This window comes from Chelonoidis abingdonii, chromosome 14 (genome assembly GCF_003597395.2).
Source record: "Chelonoidis abingdonii isolate Lonesome George chromosome 14, CheloAbing_2.0, whole genome shotgun sequence".
NCBI classification, from domain to species: Eukaryota; Metazoa; Chordata; order Testudines; family Testudinidae; genus Chelonoidis; species Chelonoidis abingdonii.
In genome coordinates this window covers 30,371,645-30,390,230 of record NC_133782.1, presented here as the reverse complement: position 1 = coordinate 30,390,230, position 18,586 = coordinate 30,371,645, and the positions used below count along the sequence as shown (strand labels likewise).

The window sequence follows — 18,586 nt, the reverse complement described above, 5'->3', positions numbered from 1 at the left end:
GCCCTTGCTGGAGTCTCTCAGGTTTGATTTGTTTCTGTGGGATGTCAGGATTACTCTGCATGCTGTCATTGCAGGGGGAGTTGGGTGTGCTGGAACTGCTGCCAGCTCTCTGTGAGCAGGGGCCTGCTGTTTGTGCGGCAGTGTGGTGTGAGTGTGGAGGAGCATAGGTACCCAGAGAGTCAGTGCAGTGTTCTTTCACAGGCTGTCGACATGGGCAGCGGTGCACCGTTGGTACAGTGGGATGAGTTGGGTATGCTAAAGAAAAAGCAGGAGCCCTTTATTATTCACACTGCTCTTGTGTAGCTTAAGGAGACCTTGGCTAATTCAACATGTGCCTGAGGCAGGGAAGGTTTTATTAGCTCCATTTTAAATAAAGGGAACCTAAGGCACTGAGCAGGTATGTGAATTGCCCACGGTCACACAGCGAGGCAGCAGGAGAGCCCAGAATAGAACCCAGGTGTCCTGGCTCACAGCAGCTGACTGTGCCCTCTGCTAACACCTGGCAGGGGCCTGAGCACTGAACTAAAGCCTGTGGTTAGCTTTAGCTGCAGGCTGCTTTAGCGAGCCCCGTGTTCTCGGTGCGTCTGTTCGGGGCAGACTCCAGGGCCCGTGGAGTGGGAGCACGTGCACCGTGAGGACATCTGAGATCTCCCAGGCTGATGGCACAGGGCTGTGCTGCCCATGTCGCTAGCCCAGGGTGCCTGCCCTCCCCTTCCAGAGCCTGGGCACAGCAACATGTATGCTCAGCGCTGGAACTGGCAGGAGATGCCCCACAGCTTGCAGAACCCTAAGCAGTTCTTGCCACTGCTTTGGGGCTGACAGCCCCATGTAGGAGGTGTTGTCTCCTGGCCCCTTCTCTTGGAAATGGCATAGAAAGGCTTCTGTCCCCTGCGGGAGCACAGCTGAAGGAGTGGCCCATCCAGTGCTGCCGGGGCCCAGGTGGGGATGTGCCTAGGGAATGAATCACACAAAGTTGAGCCTCCTGGCCCCTTGGCTCGGGCTGGGTCAGCCTAGTGCCTGCTGCATTCCTGCACTGTGTGCAGGTCAGCTGGGGATGGCAGGGAGAGGAGCAGGACTTTGCACATGGCCAGCCATTGTCTAGTGCATCGTGGACCGTGGCAGAGAACTGCCATTGTCCTTTCGCCCTTGGCACCTAATGTGCTGTGCAAAACGATGGTGAGAGTCTGAGTCCAGGGCTTGTGTCCCAAGCTGGTGGGTAGTGGGAACACTGCAGGGCAGGGCACCCAGGCTGGGCCCCAGAGTGGGAGGCTGGAGCTATCCCTAGGAGGTGTGCTCGCTCCTAACATATGGGGTTGTCTCTATTACTCCCTGTGACGACAGCAGCCTCTTGGGGGCTCAGGCTGCAATCCCTCACCCACCCCTCTGGAAAGCACCTGCTGGCATGGGGCTGGGGTTGGGCTGGCTTGCTATTGCAGGGCTGGGCAATTTAACGTTCCTTTGGGGAGGGATCTGTGTAAATGGGGCAGCACTGATTTCGCCAGCAGGTATAACGACAAAACCGTAGGGGAGGCTGAGCTCAGGGCCTTGGTAATGCTGCTGTGTGGATCTTTCCTTCTGCATAGGAACCCCTGTCCTCTTTTATCTCTGTGTTGGACACGGTGTGTGGGTCATAATCACCCAGGTCTAATTAGCCATGTCAGCGTAGGGAGGCAAGTCGGTGATGGGAGTCACAGCGCGGGGTGGTCGAGCGGCCGACTGAACTCGTGTAGCTGTGATTCTCTCCCATCCATTGGCCTGTGTGGAGCTGCCAGTGCTGGGAGAGAATGGAGCCAGCATGCTGGGGCTGCGTGTCACAGGGGTCCATGTGGCTGCTGCAAGGGATGAGCATGAAACGAAGCAAATGGGTCCTCATCTTTTGCGTGGATGGGCTAATGGTAAAAGCACATCAGTGGGTGGGAGGAGACCTGGGTTTTATTCTAGCTGTGCCCCTGGCCTTAGCAAGTCATGGAATGACTCTGTGCCTCGGTTTCCCTATCTCTAAAATGGGGTAATATTGCCGTACCTCAAAAAGGGGGTCATGAGGCTCGGGGGTGACCTGGAAGGAGGGTTTGTGCCTTTGGGGGGGGTCTAGAAGGGCTGGGAGGTTTGTTGTTTTGTTTGTTTTGAGTTTGGTTTCTTCACCTCAGAAAGCTGAGGGTAGTGGAGCTGTGGGACTCTTTGGAGAAATCCTGTGAGTTGGGAGCTATCTCAGCCCTATTCGAAAGGGGCCACCGGGGAAACAAATCTTTAACAAGAAGAGTGTCTCTCTCTCTCCTGTTTCCCAAGAATTTAAGTGAAACGCAAACAAAAATGGAAAGAGCATTCCCAGCCATGTGATCAAACCCACTCCCCTGTCACTGGTGGGCTGAAGGTCTCCCTCGGTAGGGCCCTTCGAGTTCTCCAGGCTCTGCTGGCGCAGAGGAGATGCAGTCTCAGGATTTCAGTTGTAAAAAGCAAGCAGGAAACACACAGTCTTCTTAAAACCTTGAATCCTCCAACCCTGTATCCAGTCTAGGGAAAGCAAATGGGGGAGGGGCCTCTCTGTGTTCCTCACCATTGATTGCTTGCTAAGGGATTTGGAAGCAAGAGTGTGGATGAGCTGTGTTAGCAGAGGGCAAGTCCTATTCTCACTGGTGGTGGCCAGTGAAGACTGCAGGTGCGGCTTGTAATAGGCTCAGTGGTCTCTGCAAACCTCTCCAGGCTCCTAGACAGCCTCATAGATCTACTTGGGCTGCACCTGTCACTCTTTCAGCATCTTCCCTAACTTGTCTCTAACCCATTCCAAGGGCCTGTATGGTTCGGCCCAAGTCCCCCTCCTTGAGGGGGACAACTCCCCCCCAGTCCTAGTGGCTGCAGGGGAGGGGAGTTGTCCCCCTCCTGGATCTGGCTGGCCAAGAGCTCTCTCTGTGGCAGTATTAAGCTTTCTCCTATTCCAACAGCAAAACCTTTGCCTCTTCCAGTGCCACACAGTTGGGTGCCCCAAGCTAGTTAGCTTAGCTGGGTAAAGACTGGTGCTGATAATACCAAGGGTATGGGTTCCATCCTAGTGCGGGCCCAAGAGGCAGTGTGGGCTAGTGGATTGCCTTTGCAGTTAGGGGCAAGTTGGTATGAGTTCTAATCCTGGCTTTTCCTCTGGTAAATCACATAATTATCCAGTGCACCCCAGACAATGGGATAGGTAAGCCCAGGCTGAGGCTGCTGTGCTGGGGCAGGGGGTCTTGCTGTCAGCAATGACTTGTTTGATTATGAATCTATAGACACATTCAGACTGGGAATAGGGTGTACATTTTGAACAATGAGGGTAATTCACTATTGGAACAATTTACTGAGGGTTCTGATGGGTTCTCTATCCATGGCCATTTTTTCTGTCGAGGGGCTGTTTCTCTAGCAGATCTTCCCTAGGAATGATTGTGGGGCTGGTCTCTGGCCTGTGTTGTACCAGAGGTCAGGCTAGGGTATCACAGTGAGCTCTTCTGGCCTGGGAAGCTGTGGATCTATGAATAAATTCATTCATGGGCCCTGAGAGGCAGGTGGGGCCGTAGCTCCTTCTTCCTGGAGCTGCAGGCTGCCCCTGGGGACTATGAGGACACTGTCCCGCCTATGGAATCACAGTGGCACCAGTGTCTGTGGTCTGGTGCTCACTGGAGCTGTGGTAAACTGAATTGGCATCACCCACCAAGGTGGGACTGGAGCTCGCTGGGTGAGTGATCTGTGGTGGGGGCTTTTCCTGTCAAGAGTGAGCCTCTCTGATGCATGTGTCTCTCTCAGGATGAGATCGAGGAGCTGCGTGCAGAGATGCTGGAGATGAGAGATGTCTACATGGAGGAGGATGTCTACCAGCTGCAAGAGCTTCGGCAGCAACTGGACCAGGCCAGCAAGACCTGTCGCATCCTGCAGTACCGGCTGCGCAAAGCGGAGCGCCGCAGCCTGCGCGTGGCACAGACTGGGCAGGTGGACGGCGAACTCATCCACAGCCTGGAGCAAGACGTCAAGGTAAGATGGGCCCAAGCCACATCTGCTCTGGCTTCTGCTCTCAGGGGACAGAAAGCTGTTAGTTGTGGGAGCTCAGATACTGCAGGGATGGGGACCTTGCCAGAGAGATCTCTGGGGTCATGCTGCCAGATTGGCTGATGGTGTATGCAGGGCCTCTGAGTTGGACAGGACTAATATGTGGTCCTGTCTGAATGGTGATTATTTCTTATTAACCATGTTTATCGTGGCAGTGCCTAAGGACTGGCCAAGACTGGGGCCCCGTCGTGCCAGGGACTTTGTACTGCAGATGCACCCAAGGGCTCCAGCCAGGCCCAGGCCCTGCTGCGCTAGGTGGTGTCCAGACACATAGGGAGAGACATCCCCTGCCCCAGGCATTTCCAATCCTAGTTAATAGGGGCAAGACCCAACAAGTGGGTGAGACAAACCAGTGTGAGGATGGTGGGTGACAGTACTAGGAGCCAGGCTGTGGGGCCAGGGCTCTGTTTCCTGCAGCCAGGAGCTTTCCTGGGAGTCTGGGAAGGGTTCTGGCTCCTGCCCGGCCCCTCTTGACTTGGGTGTGCAGACCCTGTGCCCTGGCGTGCTTGGAGTGAGCTGGATCAGCACTAGCTTGGGTGCCTGCATGTGCTGCCTTGCACCATATGACTGCAGTGTAGGCGTAACCATAGTAACCATAATGACCATAACGGTGCCAGTGCAGCTGAATGCCCTGGGCTGCGTTAGCCATCAGGCACCATAGACCCATGCGTGGAGTCTGGCTCTGGGGCGGGTGGTACCATGTGCAGCCAGAGGTGTACACAGGGCAGGCTGCCCCAGGCAAGGGCCTGAGGGCCCGCTGCTGCTCTTTGAGTGGCTGGAGGTGGGAACCCTGCTGCTGTGGCTCTGAAGGCAGCTGGGTGTGGAGGTGCCCCCTCCCCCCCCACGCTGTCAGGGTGACAGGGAGGCCCTGTGGCAGTTACTGGCCTGTGGAGGCTGGGGGCTGCTGTCCTACATTCCCTGGGGCAGAGCAGAGGAGTGGGCCCTTTGGAGGGGTGGGCTTCTCTCTGGCCCAAGCAATGTGAGGGGAGGGGCAGTAGATGGGCAGGGTGGGGGTCAGATGGGCCCCCTCCATGCTGGCTGGCTGTGAGAGGTTGAACTGGCCAGTCCAAGGGGCTGCTGGACTCATCTCACATTGCAGGTAGCCTGTAAGGTCCTCTTCCACCCCCACCCCAGCCAAAGGGGGACTGACACTGTGACCCCGTAGCCCTACATCCCCCTTCCCTCCTCTGCACGGTGGAGCCTTGGGTTGAGATTTCTGGGCTCCCCTCTCCCATGGCAGCATCTTTCTCCTTGGAGTAGAGGGGTATGGGGGAGCAGAGCTGCAGCAGGAGCCACGTTTTCCTCTATCGTTCCCCTTGAATGCCCCTTTGTTTGTGCCGCCCCAGCCTGATGTGTGGCCACCCACGCGGCGGGTCTGGGACTCCTGGCCTCTCAGACAGGGATTTGCTTTCCCACCAATGCTGCTTCGAATCCCAGAGCTGAGCAGCTGAAGGGACCAGCAAGGGCTAGCTGTACCTGGGAGCTGGCTGAGGGTCTGGGCTAGCTAATGACTGTCCCAGGCAGCTGGGAAAGGGGGCTGCATGGCTCCGCTGCTGCCCCGGAGGGCGGCACTGCAGCACCCATGCTGCCGGATGGACGGCTGTGTCATCTTGTGCCCTCTGCAGCATGATCCCAGCCTCAGTACCCCTGCTAGAGCTTCCCTGGCTGAAGGGATAGGGGTTGGATGGGGCCATAGTGACCCTGGGAATAGCACAAGCGGCAAGGGACAGATGTGGAGAAGAGGTCAGGGACAGAAGCTGGGGGGGAGGAAGAAAGGAAAACAGGAAGGAGGGGGCGGAGAGAGGATGAGATGGAGTGGGTGTGGAGGGAGAGGGAGGAGGGGGGGCTGGTTTGGTACAGCTGGGCAGGCCATGAAGCTGCAGCTTTTTCTAACCCTAGCTGAGTGTGTGGGAATTGTTCCAGCTGCAGAATTGTAGCCTGCAGGTCTCCCAGAGGAGTGTCGCTCCAAGATGCAGCTCGCCCCATTGTGGTAGTGCTGGCCATGCTCAGTGGCGTGGAGCCTGGCTAGATCAGAGGCTTGAGCCTTCCTAACAACAGGAAATGGCTCCCCTTTTCCCCAGTTCCGAGTGAAGCCCTTGTAGAGCCTGTGTGTGTGTGTGTGTCTGTCTCCTGGCTCCTACCACATGTGTCTGCCACACTGGCAGAGCTGAGCCCTTGTTGGTTGTAGCTGGTGTCGCTGAAGACTGGTTTACAGAGTAGAGTAGAAGTGATCTGAATTTTGTAGGGCTTTAATTCCTAGCACCCCTCAGCTGGTTGCTCTCCACTCCTCAGTAACGATCATTGCATCCAAGACCAACAGACACGAACATTTACCAGGTGTTCCTGCTGAAGTGATCAGCAGTAAAACAGAGAAGTGTTGGCACTTCAACTGCCATTCTTAGGGTTCACTGTTAACATCCATTTTGCCGAATGGAGCAGTTCACAGCTCTTTATGAGTTTCAAGACCACTGGGAAGGTGACCATGGATCAGCCAAATGCTGTTCGCCATTGGCAGGTGATCTTTGCATGTAGAAACTTTAAAAACCTAAGGCCTGGTCTATAGGTAAATATTACATTGGCCTGACTATATTGCTCAGGGATGGGGAAAAATTCTGCACCCTGTGCTACGTAGCTAGGTCATCCTAACCCCTGGTGTAGATGCAGCTACGTTAGTGGTTCTCAAACATTTGTACTGGTGACCCCTTTCACACAGCAAGCCTCTGAGTGCGGCCCCCCCTTATAAATTAAAAACACGTTTTAATATATTTAACACCATTATAAATGCTGGAGGCAAAGTAGGGTTTGGGGTGCAGGTTGACAGCTTGCGACTGTCCATGTAATAACCTCATGACCCCCTGAGGGATGCAGACCCCCAGTTTGAGAACCCCTGAGCTAGGTCAACAGATGGATTCTTGCCGACCTAGCTACCTCCTCTCTGGGGATCGGGGTGGCTTAACTATTGTGATGGAAAACCCTTTTGATATAGGAAGCAGCAGTGCTGTTGCAATGCAGCTGGAGGTGCTAGAGGGTAGCTATACCCTTAGGTCAGGGATGGGCAAACTACAGCCATTTTAAGCCAGCCCCTGCTCTGGCACTCCGGCCGGGGCACTGGGTCAGGGCTGCACCAAGTGGCTCCCGGAAGCCGCAACATGGCCCCGCTCCGGTTCTAACGCACTCCAATGGGAGCTGCAGGGGTGGTGCCTCTGGACTGGGCAGTGTGCAGAGCTGTGTGGCCGCGCCTCTGCATAGGAGCTAGAGAAGGGACATGCCGCTGCTTCCCGGAGCCGCTTGAGGTAAGCGCCGCTCGGAGCCTGCACCCCCTGTGCAAACCCAATGCCCCAACCCCTTATCCCAGCCCTGATGCCCCTCCCACCCTCCAAACCCCTCGATCCCAACCCAGAACACCCTCCTGCACCCCAAACCTCTCATCCCCACTCCCACCCCAGAGCCCGCACTCCCAGCCAGAGGCTGCACCCCTTCCTGCACCCCTGCCCCAGCCTTGATCCCCCTCCCACTCTTCGAACCCTTCGGTCCTAGCCAGAGAACCCTCCTACACTCCAAAATCCTCAGCCCCACTCCAGAGCCCGCACCTCCCAACCCCAATTTTGTGAATATTCATGGCCCACAATATAATTCTTATTCTCCGATGTAGCCCTTGGGCCAAAAAGTTTGCCCATCCCTGTCAGGTTCTGCAGCAGGAGCATGGGGATCTCTAAAGCCACTGGGTTGCAGATAACAACGGGAACAGGCAGCTGCTGGGGTGCAAGAAGCGCCGGATTGTTAACAGTCTTTACTGACTCTCACCTGACAGTCCGTGCCTCTGCTCCCAACTTCAGATCCCCTGCAAACCAAATCGCCCAGAGAACCCAGACCTCCAAATCAGCAACCCTGCGAAGAGCTGGAACCAGGCCCCTCCCTCCAGCTTGGACCTGAACCTTTCCTTTCTGCAGTGTCTGCTGATCCCCATGGGGCCGTATCACTCCCCTCTCTGGAGTCAGAGATAATGTGTTCTCCCTGTTGCCCTTGTGCAGCTTGGCAGGGCTAGTGGGCAAGGCCCTGGCCTGCCTTTGCCAGCGTGCGGTTTTCACAGGGCACCGTTGTCCCTCCCTTTCTTTTCTCTGGGCCCATTCCAGTGCTGTCTGCTCCCCAGGCAGAGTGCCTGGCCTGGCCGTGCTCCCTCCCGGGGCCAATCAGCAGACATAGGACTAAGGCAGGGGATTGGGGGGAGCCAGATGTATCTCTCGCAAATGGCTCCTAGAGCTCATACTGCAGAGTCACTGAGGGGCAAAAATAGAAGGTAGCTGCAGCAGCTGGGCAGGGCCTGGCTTCCCCTCCCTGCCCTGCTACGCATACAGAGGAGGAAGTCTTCATGCTCCAGCTCTTTAATCTCTCTTACACAGCCAGAGCCCAGGCGGCACCTTCCCCTCCCCCCCGGCTGGCTCTCCCGAGAGCAGGCACCGCAGCTGCGCTGCTTAGGTTAGCACTTGGCTGTCCTGTGGCCATGAAGTGCCTTTCCATCCTTGCGTTAGGAAGCTGAGCAAAGTCTGAATTTGAGCCAAACAAGGGCCCTTACACAAAGGAGGGGTTGGGTTGCCAAGTGCCCCAGGCACCAGAAAGCGGCTGATCCTGGAAAAGAAACATGCCACAAATGAGTGATGGCAGCTCCTCCCCAGCATCCGGCGCTAACTGGACTGTAATTATGAGGCAAAGTCTGAGTGTGTATTTAAAAGCGAGTCTCTTGCTGCCCATACCTGCTGGGGACAAACCCTGCGAGAGCTGATAGAGTAGAACTCTGAAACCAGTGTACCCAAACATATGGGTTTATTTCCCTGCTGCCCTCATGCTGTTCCTCTCCTGAGCCCCCTGCACTGCTCTACCGACGCACAGCAACCCTGGCTTCATGCTCCCAGCTCCCTTGTGCAGTGCTGCCAGATAGTGTAGCTGCAGCCAGTGGCAGTTGCCTTCCCACGGCCCCTGTGTAGTGGACTGGGTGCTGGGTTGAGTTCCCTGAAGAGAGCCTGAACCCTTGTGGATCTGCATGACACGCCCTGGCCTCAGTCTTGAGACCAGGGTTAGGAAATGTGACCAATGCCACGGGATTAGGGGAATTTGATCTCTTGTCCCACAATTCCCTGGACTCCTGGAAGCCCTTTCAAAATCTCCCAGAAGCCATGGCTTCTGGAAGCTACCCCTGGGGACTGGGGGACAGGCACCCGCAGGCAATGTGACTAGTGGTGCTGCCTAGTGTTACTGTGGGCGTCAGTCAGATTGCAGCCCCCAGAGCAGCAGGGGTGAGGCCTGGTTCTGCAGCTGGCCAAGGCCTGGGTGTTCAGGCCTGTCAAATCAGCTTGCTGTATCTCAGGGCCATGAGCGGGGGCCTGTCTCCCCCGGGTTCTGGACTCCCCACCTGGCACAGCCTGATTGCTCTGCCTTGGAGATGTGTCCAGACACTGACACTTGTGTTCTAAGGATGGAAGGCTTGGCTTAGCTTTAGAGGTCGGGGGCCAAGAGTGGGGGATCAGTGTGTCAGGCATTGGCTGCATCTTCCTGTTCCCTTGCTGTGAGGCTTACAGCAGGGAGGTGAATGGCGAGGCAGGGTGCCTGGCTTCAGGGGCTGACTCTGTCCTGGGAGCAGGAGCTGGGAACGATTGCTCCAATGTGTGTGTCAGTCTGTATTGTCCCTACACCTCCCGCCCCCAACTCCCAGAAGCTGCCTCTTGGCCATGTTCCCGTGCACAGGAATTAAGCACTTTGCTCATCAAAGCTGCCTTCCCCATGGAGACCCACATCCATACCAGCATTCCTAGGGTGCTGTTTGCCATGCAGCAGTGCCCTCACAGCTTGCTTGCTGGTTCCCAGAGACCAGTGTACACTGGGGCGTTGCACAAATAACTGCGGAAGGTTAAACAAGGGGCATCTCCTTCCCTTGGCCCCTAAGCTGTGCACTGGGCAGTTGTGTGTCTTTTCATACACACCCCCAGTTTCCCTCCCAGCCTGTCAGGGCTGCTTTGGGACCTCCCCTCCCCCCCAGCCTTTGCAGCTGTTGTGTTGCAGGTTCCCATGCCAGCCTGGCCTGGCATGGAGATGCCGCCCCGTTGGTTCCCTCTCTACACTGCAGCTGGAAGCCACCCCAGTTTCAGACACAGCCACCGGCTGAGGGTGGTGCTCCAGGATCGAGGGAAAAGGCTTTTCCAGCCTTTGGGACTGTGCAGGCCTGACTTGGAGTGGAGGAGAGATGGAGTCACCTAGACGAGGGCTCCTGGCTGGGGGAGCAGCTGGCCAAAGAAGAGCCAGAAGCAAATCAAAATGGTGGCATAGGAATGTGTGGTGGTTCTCTGGCGTCCCCCACTGCCTGTGTCCATGGGTGCCCTAGAGAAAAGGGCTTGGCTGCCCAGCACAGGAAGGCCCCCCAGATATAAATCCCCTTCTCTGGGGCTCTCAGCCACCCTGCGCCCTCCAGCAGAGAGACAAGCGTGTGGAGCTCATGTGAGTTATTAGTGTGCGTGTTGCCATCTGAGCCTTGTGTCTCTCTCTCCCCGATCTGCTGGAATCTGGGAGGCGATCGTCACTTGGTGGGCATGGCTTCCCCCTCATTGGCTTAATGTGATGCCAGTGTGTGGCTGTGCCAATGTGTGGCTGTGCCAGCTGCACCCGCTTGGGATAAGTGTTCTGGTCTTTGGCAGATTGCACAGGGACTGTGGTGTTATCCTGGACCAGAGCTAACCTCCTCCTAACCACTGAGGAGTGCACAGCCTGGTGCTGCCCTGTCGCAACGTCCCTTCCCAGGGCCCGGGTGGTACGCCAGGAGACAGAACCCATCACTGAGATTGGCAGGCATGGGTTTGTGAGCGGTGGGTGATTAGGGTCACAGACGCAGACGTTCAGCCCTGGGGAACTAGCAGGAAGCCAGCAAAGGATCTGTCTGGTGTGACAGATACATTTGTGTTTAAAACCCATGGTCAGTTGATCTAAATCCATTCAACTGGCCTTCCTCCTTGCCTGGGGCTCAGGTCTGCCTTTGCCTCGGTCCCTTCTGGCAGCCCGAGCACTCTGTCTGGCTAGGCAGACCCACTGCAGAGCTCTCTGTGGTTGTCAGATATCAGGGGGTAACCGTGTTAGTCTGTAGCCACAAAAACAAGGAGTCTGGTGGCACCTTAAAGACTGGCTGATTTATTTGGGCATAAGCTTTCGTGGGTAAAAACCCACTTCTTCAGATGTAGTTGTCAGAGTGTCTTGCTGAGTCACCCATTGTAATTTTAGTGACTTTTGTCCCTCCAGGAGCTGTGGCTAGTACAGTGGAGCTGTGCCAGTTGCCCACTGGCTGTGTCAGCAGTTACAGGCTCCCCTGTGGCCATTTTCACTCCGGTCGTGTCGCGCTCTGTCCCTGTGTCTGAGCTCTCCACTTGCTTGGACCAGTGTTTCCACTGAATGATCCATGCTGGCCAGGGGCGGCTCTAGCCATTCCGCCACCCCAAGCATGGCGGCACGCCACTGGGGGTGCTCTGCCGGTCGCCAGTCCCGCGGCTCCGGTGGACTTCCCGCAGGCATGCCTGCGGATGCTCCACCGAAGCCGTGGGACCAGCGGACCCTCTGCAGGCACGCCTGCAGGAGGTCCACCGGAGCCACCTCCCGCCCTCCTGGCGACTGGCAGAGCACCCCCCGCGGCATGCCACCTCAAGCACGCCCTTGGTGTGCTGGGGCCTGGAGCCGCCCCTGGTGCTGGCTCCTGCTCCATGCCACCCAGGGGATCCGGACTAGGGCTGCCTGCGGGCACTGGGGACATCGACTGCTACACTTTGGGCCCCTGTAATTTGCACTCCCTGCTGTGCAGGACTGACAATAAATGTCTCTTGCCGGCGTCGGTTGTTCCTTCCTCCGTTCTCAGTGGAGCTGAGGTTTGAAGCAATGTAGTGGTTCGAATAGCAATCCCGTACTAGCTCCCTTTTCCTGGGGCTGCCACCAGCACTGCCAGGCCCCTGACATAGTACATCAGGGTGGCTAACGCGCTGCTGGTGACAGCACCCTCAAAGATGGTTCGTCCTCTCGGGAAGCTGGGCCAGCAGCTGTCCCCATGCAGGAGAGAATGGGGGGCCTCAGTGAGAGCATCTAACCCCTAGCTCAGAGAGGGCTCAGAGGGCAGACTTCCCACACGCTTAGGGGTGGGCATATCGGCCCAGCTCTGAGAACTGCTGCTTCCTGGCTAATTACTGCTGCTCCTCACAAATTGTAGGCCCTAGATAAACTGTGGCTACTGTTTACATGTTGTTTTTTAAATCCCCAGTCTACATGGATGGAAATGCTATTTCCAGCCATGAGGAAAGTTAGAGACCTCTAGCCTGGTCTGGGTCCTTGTGTGCAAGTAGAGCATCCCTGCGTGATGGGCCCCAGTCCTGCCTGCCCCTCTGAGCACTGCTTTCATACGGGCATTAGAAACGCTGCTCCCGTCCTTGCTGATGAGCCTCAGCCTGAGCATGGTCTTGCTCTGTTTGCAGGTGGCCAAGGACGTCTCTGTGCGGCTCCACAACGAGCTGGAGGTGGTGGAGAAGAAGAGGATCAAGCTGGAGGAGGAAAATGAAGACCTGCGCCAGAGGCTGATCGAGACAGAGCTGGCCAAGCAGGTGCTGCAGAATGAGATGGACAAACTGCGTGAGGTGAGAGGGTTGGGCTGCATGGGGGAGTGAGTGTGTATGCAGTCTGCTGTGTGGGGGTGGGGGGTATTTTATGGGTCCCTGGGGTACCAGGGAGCCAGCCCAGCTGTTAGTGGTTAGTGACTACAGGCTCTCTGCCTATAGAAGGCTTCCTGTCTCCTTGCACCTTGGGAATCCACAGAAGCCTCTGCTCTCCTCATTTAAATGGAAGCTGCTTTGCCATCAAAATATTTTTAACCTTCCCCCCGGTTTCAAGCCCTGGGCAGTGCCTATCTCCTCTCTGTGAGCCTCAGTGGCCTAGGGCCTCCGCTAAGTCGCTTGTGAGATCTCTGTTCCATCCCCACCAGACACTAGCCCTGCTGGGATTTACTTTGCTAAGGTTCAGGGAGGCCCTAGCAGCAGGGGCTGACCTGCGTGCCTCCAGCTCTCTGATTTGACAGCAGCGGCTTTGGCTGCCTGTAGGGAAACTCTCCACAGACATGGCCTAATAAATACTGCTCCGCCCTCCTGTGACGGTTGGTGAGTGGGGCCAGGGTGGGAAGCCTAGGAGCTGCCGCAGATGTCCTTCAGGGGGTGCGTTTGTTTGCTGGTGGAAGGGACTGTGACACTTGCCCAACATATGAGTGGGAAACCAGCCCCTCCTGAGCCTAGAAACCTCAGCCTGAGGTGTGTGTGACTGAGCTGGAGAGGGAGGCTCCATGCATGCACCGGGCAACCAGTGCATGCAGGGGGTGATGGATAACATGAATGTGCCATGGTGGGGAACTGGCACCTGGCAGCAGCCCAGGTCTGGGGTCACTCTGGGCGTGCGGTGGGGAAGGGTCCAGATAGGCAGGATGGAATTACTTAATTAATTAGCCTCTTAGAGTTGGTATGGCTACTTCTACCGTTCCATGTTCTGTATGTATATATATCTCCTTACTATATGTTCCATTCTATGCATCTGATGAAGTGGGTTGTCGCCCACAAAAGCTTATGCTCAAATAAATTTGTTAGGCGCTAAGGTGCCACAAGGACTCCTTTTTGTTTCTTTGCCAGTCTAGATGCAGCCCAGCTGGGTTTGTCCTCCTGCCTTCGTGGTTCATTTCTTATTCTGAGCAGCTGTGCATGAATGGGGCCGGTGGGAGGAAAGGCCAGTGCTGTGCACTGGTGTTTGAAGTTCCTTTTGTTAATCTTCACAGGCGTCCCGGCAGGCTACAGGCAGGAAGATGAAGCTCCTTAGCTTGACTAGGAAGGTGGATCTGCCCAGATCTAGGGTCCTCAGGGCTGCCCCAGGGGCAGTTGTGATCTGATGGAGTAGTGGGCTTGAAGTCAGATGTGACTTGTGCTCTCTTCTCTGCAGCTGACTTGCTTCATGGCCTTGGGCAAGTTGCTGCCCCCACAGTGCCTTAGTTTCCCATCTGTGAAATGGAGCTGCTAATGGTGACCCTCCTGGGGAAGGGGCTAGAGAGAGGAAGTGCTAGATAAGTGCAGAATATTGTCATCTCTGAGGGGAAATGTGCAGTTAACTGGAGGTGCCAACTGACTAAAAACTGTTCCCCACGCACCTGAAAGCTTGCAGATGTGCCAGAAACAAACCTATAGGGTGTGTGTGTGTGTGTGAGAGAGAGAGAGAGAGAAAGAGACTGCCCACTGCAGGTGTCTTAGCTAAAGCCAAACTCTCCTGCCTCCTTTACAGAGGGCTGTGAGGGTCCACTGTGAGCTCAGGAGAACCATCCCTTGTGCCAGCTCGCAGGACTCTGCACTTCAGAGGTGTGTGATGACCAGGGGCTGAAATCTTTTCTCAGCTGGGAGCTGTGTATTTTCAATGGCTTGTACCTGAAGTGCAGGTGTGGGTCAGGTCCTGACTCCAGCAGGCATCCTCTGGGGAATTCATGCTTGGCTGCTAACTTATTTAGCCTGCTGTTCTTCGAATATGTCCAAACCTTGATGCTCCTCTGGGCTGAGGTGGCTCAGCAAAGGAGTTGGGCTAGGGAGAGCTTGGAGGCTGGGCTGGGCTGGCACGTCCGTGCAGTGGATACCTCGAAGCCAGCAAGGTCCCATCTCCTCATTAGCAGCTTCAGTGATTCATTTGGTTGTCTCATTAGGATTTCTGAACAAGTGAGTTAACAGCCCTCAGCCGCCTCTTCCTCCTGTGCTGAGGCACATGTTGGCAGCACAGCAGCTGAGCTGGTTAATAGCAAAACAAACAAGCCCCTCTCCAAGGCTCAGTGCAGGGACAGGCTTGCCCCTAAGGGGATTAGAAGCTGATTATTTCTCCAGCCGGAAGAGGCATCTCCCATAATTGGATAAATGCTGGGAAGGCCAATTAATCACCGAACACAGGCACCGCAACACCTGTGGCTCTGTGCATCTTCTCCCCTCCCAGGGCTGCATCTCCCGGAGAGCCTGAGCCCTTTGGCGGCGGGAGGGGGATGACACAAGACCTGGTCCTGACTCCCAGCGGAGCCACATGCTGCAGCTCAGCTCAGCACAGCAGGACTGACATGTTAATCTGAACCCAGCATCACCCAGCAGTCACAGTCCTGCTGCCACCCAGCAGTGCTGGTGTGGTCCCTGGCGGTATGGCTGCGCCGACACCATCACCCCAGCAGCAGAGACTGATGTGACTGTGGTGCTGATATCACAGGCTCAGGGACGCCCCCTCCAGACCTTGCCCAGCCATTTTTCTGCCGTGGGGTGGGACAGCTAGGTCCAGCCCTATTCCAGGGTCATGCTGGTGTCACAAGAGCATTGGAGAAATGCGTGGTGTGGTCCTGCTCCCTTGGGAGGGTTTGCTCACTGCCTGGGGGCTTCCCAGCAGCAGCAGCCCTGACAATGGGCTTGTCCTTAATAGGAGTGGCCTAGATCTCAGCACCTTGGCACAGGCAGAGGCTTGCATTGCTTAGCTGCATTCTTTGGCTGCTGGGTCCCAGCACCAGCTTGTGAATATTTCTGGTGCAGCACGTGTTTAGGACAGCATCCACGGGGCACTGCTCTACTGAAGTGTCCCTGATTAGTAGTGTGGCTGGCAGGGCTGCTTACCAAACACTTGCTGGGGGGGTAGAGGAGGCAGCTAAGCTGCTCCCCTGGGCGAGGGGAAGTGCCTGCATCTGGGAGGAGCAGTAGACCTGGTGCCTCACAGTGGAGGGTTTCTCAAGACCCACTAAAATGGCATGAAATTTGTCTCCTTCAAGTCAGTGTGGCTTCTCTCCCCCCTCCCATCTCCCATGGCTCTCTGCACCAGGAGCAGGCAGCAATGGCTGGAAAACAAGAATCAAATTCAGCTTTGAAAAAAGCTGTGAACATTGGTGGGAAGGAAGGAGGTAATGTGCTGAAAATGTAGGAGCAGCTCAGGAGCATGGTGCCTGCCCGGGACCTGACTCTACACCATCCATGACGAGGAACTGCCGCTGCATGTGAGACTCCCCAAGCAATCTGCTTGGCAAAGGGCTGATGATCATGAGCCTCAGAGGCCGCTGCACGCCCCTCTCTTCACCACCACACTACGTGCAGGGCTCACGGGGGCAGGGTTTGCCATGGTTCTGCATCCTGTGTGCTGCCCTGCACATTAAATAATGGCAGTGAGGGTCCTTGTCCCGCAGGCTCCCCCTGTCCACTTGGGCATTCGTGTCTCTTCCTGCTCATGCGTAAGCCACAACGTGTTGAAAATCCGCACGTGCCTTTCGGTGCCCATGGCTACGTGCCTTCTGGTCATCGCCCCCCATTGTTGCCTCCTCCTCCCTTTTGGCTTGCCTCCTGCCTGGCTTGCCAAATGGCACCTGCTAAACTTACCTTGCTCGCCTGCCAGCCAGACCCACCTCCAGCCGGTGAGGGAAGTGGGAGGGGCATGGCCACAAGACATTATCCCAACCACGCTCACTCCCTTACTTGGAGCTGGTGAGTCACAAGTGGGTTTTAGGCAGTGGGAAGCATTAGTGCTTCCAGGGCCAGGGTATTTTTGGAGCTAACCCTACCTGCAGCAAGCAGTGGTGTGCACAGAGCCTGTGCCGGCCCAGGCCCCAGGTTTGTGGGTGCACAGATGGAGAATCTTGGGGCTCACTCATATAAGCACGTGTGTTTTGCCACTTACCTGAAATGTATCTCAACCTCTGGGGCCTCGCCATATCCTTCTGCTCTATTGCCCCCTTCTCCAGCAGCCTTTGCCTTGCCTGCTGCACTTTTCCCCGGCAGGGCTCCAGTAGCCTGCTCACCTGTCAGGCGCAGGCCCACTCTTCCCACAAGCAGTGTCTCTGGGCAGGCAGCAGGCCCTCTTTGCTCCGAGTGTGCTGGGGGCAGTTCCTTTCCCCAGGCATCCCCCGCTTCCTCCCTGTTTATCTGACTCCCTCACCAGCCACCTTCCCCGGCTGACGTACCCTCTCTCCCTCCCTCCAGCCACACCCACCCAGCTCCCCTCTTTTCTCTCCATCCCAGCTCTGACTTCTCCAGGTAGCAGTGCCTGCTCCCCAGCTGACCCTGCCAGGCTGTTCCTGGGTCTTGCTCTATGTGCAGCGAGCAGACATGGCAAGGCCCAGGCAGTGAGCATTAGTCTAGAAGGCGTGTGCGAGTGTGTGTACATGTGTGGTGGGGTCTTAACTCCTTTTGGGCAGCACAGCCCACAGCTGCAACCCCGGGCGGGGAGGTCAGACAGAGCCCCGGGTGCTGCTTGCTTGGAAGCTGGATTGTCCAAGCTGCTGTGGGTAGGGAACAAGTTGGGAGTGTCTTTGGGCAGGTTCATCATTGGATGCAACGCCTCACCCTTGCTGCACAGCAGGCCCTCTGTACCCTCTTTGCTACTGAGCGGAAAATTGGGGCTAACCAGCAGCTTTGCTGCCCTGCTGGATTGGCCTGAACAGCCAGCAGGCGCTGCGCGTGTGGCCGGAATGAAACCTGCTGTACAAATGGTTGTGGTGTCCTGTGAAGTCGCCAGCTGGTGGAACACCTACCCAGGTTTCAGTTCTGCTCCTCTATGTGGGGTAGCGAGGACGAGGCCAGCAGGTGCTTGCTGTGGTGTTGGAGGGTCATCTGGGTCATTCGTCCCCTCCCTGAATTCACTGTCTGCTGCCCAAACACTCCCTGCTGGATGGTGCAGAAAGTCAGGCCAGGCAGCTTGGCTGCGGTGGTCCTGCCTGGGACTGGCTGCCCAGTCCAAGTCTCTCCTGCTTATGAGATACTTACTCCACCTCCCCACAGTATCTGAGCCCCTCACCATCTCCCATGCATTTATCCTCACCACCCTAGGAGGCAGGGCAGGCTTGTGATGACCCGCCCTGAAAAGATGGGAGCTGAGGCCCCAGGAGTCTAAGGGGCAAGCCCAAGGGCACACAGGAAATCTGAGGCGGAGCAGGAAATTGAGCCTGGATGGCCCAAGTCCTAGCCTCGAGCTCTGCCGTGTCTCAGCTACCTGGGGGAGCGTGATGGCTCGGGTCTCAGTGGCATCGTGCTATGGACAATGTGGTGGTGGTTAGGGGCAGTTGCATTTTTAGTAGATGTATAGGAGGGATGTCTGTAACAAACGCCTTACATCTTGTATCAGCAAGTGCTTGGGCCTGCCAGCTCCGTGCTGCCCAGGGGAAGGAGGAAACCACGTGAGCCTGAGAGCCGCTTGGTTTCCTGAGAGGCTTGCAGCTGTAGCAGGCTACGGGACTGAAAGCAGGTGTTAAACTCGAAAAAAGCTCTCAATCAGCCATTCCCCAAAGCCCACCTTCATCTCTGCAGCATTCAGCTGCTCTACGCCTCTTTCCTTTCCATGCTGTGTAAGGGACCGGAGACAGAAGCTGTGGGCTCTGGCCTTTCCCTGGAGTCTGTCTGTCCCCAGTACTGAGAAATCTGGGATTCATGGGCCAATATGTGTAGTGCAAAGGGGAGCTGGCATGTTGGTGCTGACGTGA

The 18,586-nt window shown here is 56.3% G+C and overlaps 2 protein-coding genes across 4 annotated transcripts in view; both read left to right on the top strand.

The window, feature by feature from the left end:
• The window catches only part of MTCL2 (microtubule crosslinking factor 2), a 92,817-nt gene that overhangs the window by 18,643 nt on the left and 55,588 nt on the right, over positions 1-18,586 (top strand). For all 3 annotated transcript variants that reach the window (XM_032789297.2, XM_032789296.2, XM_032789295.2), the window contains 2 exons: positions 3,769-3,993; positions 12,561-12,719. In XM_032789297.2, coding sequence (XP_032645188.1) covers positions 3,769-3,993; positions 12,561-12,719 — 384 coding nt within the window. The remainder of the gene's footprint in view (positions 1-3,768; positions 3,994-12,560; positions 12,720-18,586) is intronic.
• Positions 1-18,586, top strand: part of SAMHD1 (SAM and HD domain containing deoxynucleoside triphosphate triphosphohydrolase 1) — a 268,902-nt gene that overhangs the window by 223,668 nt on the left and 26,648 nt on the right. The gene's annotated exons all lie outside the window — the stretch shown is intronic.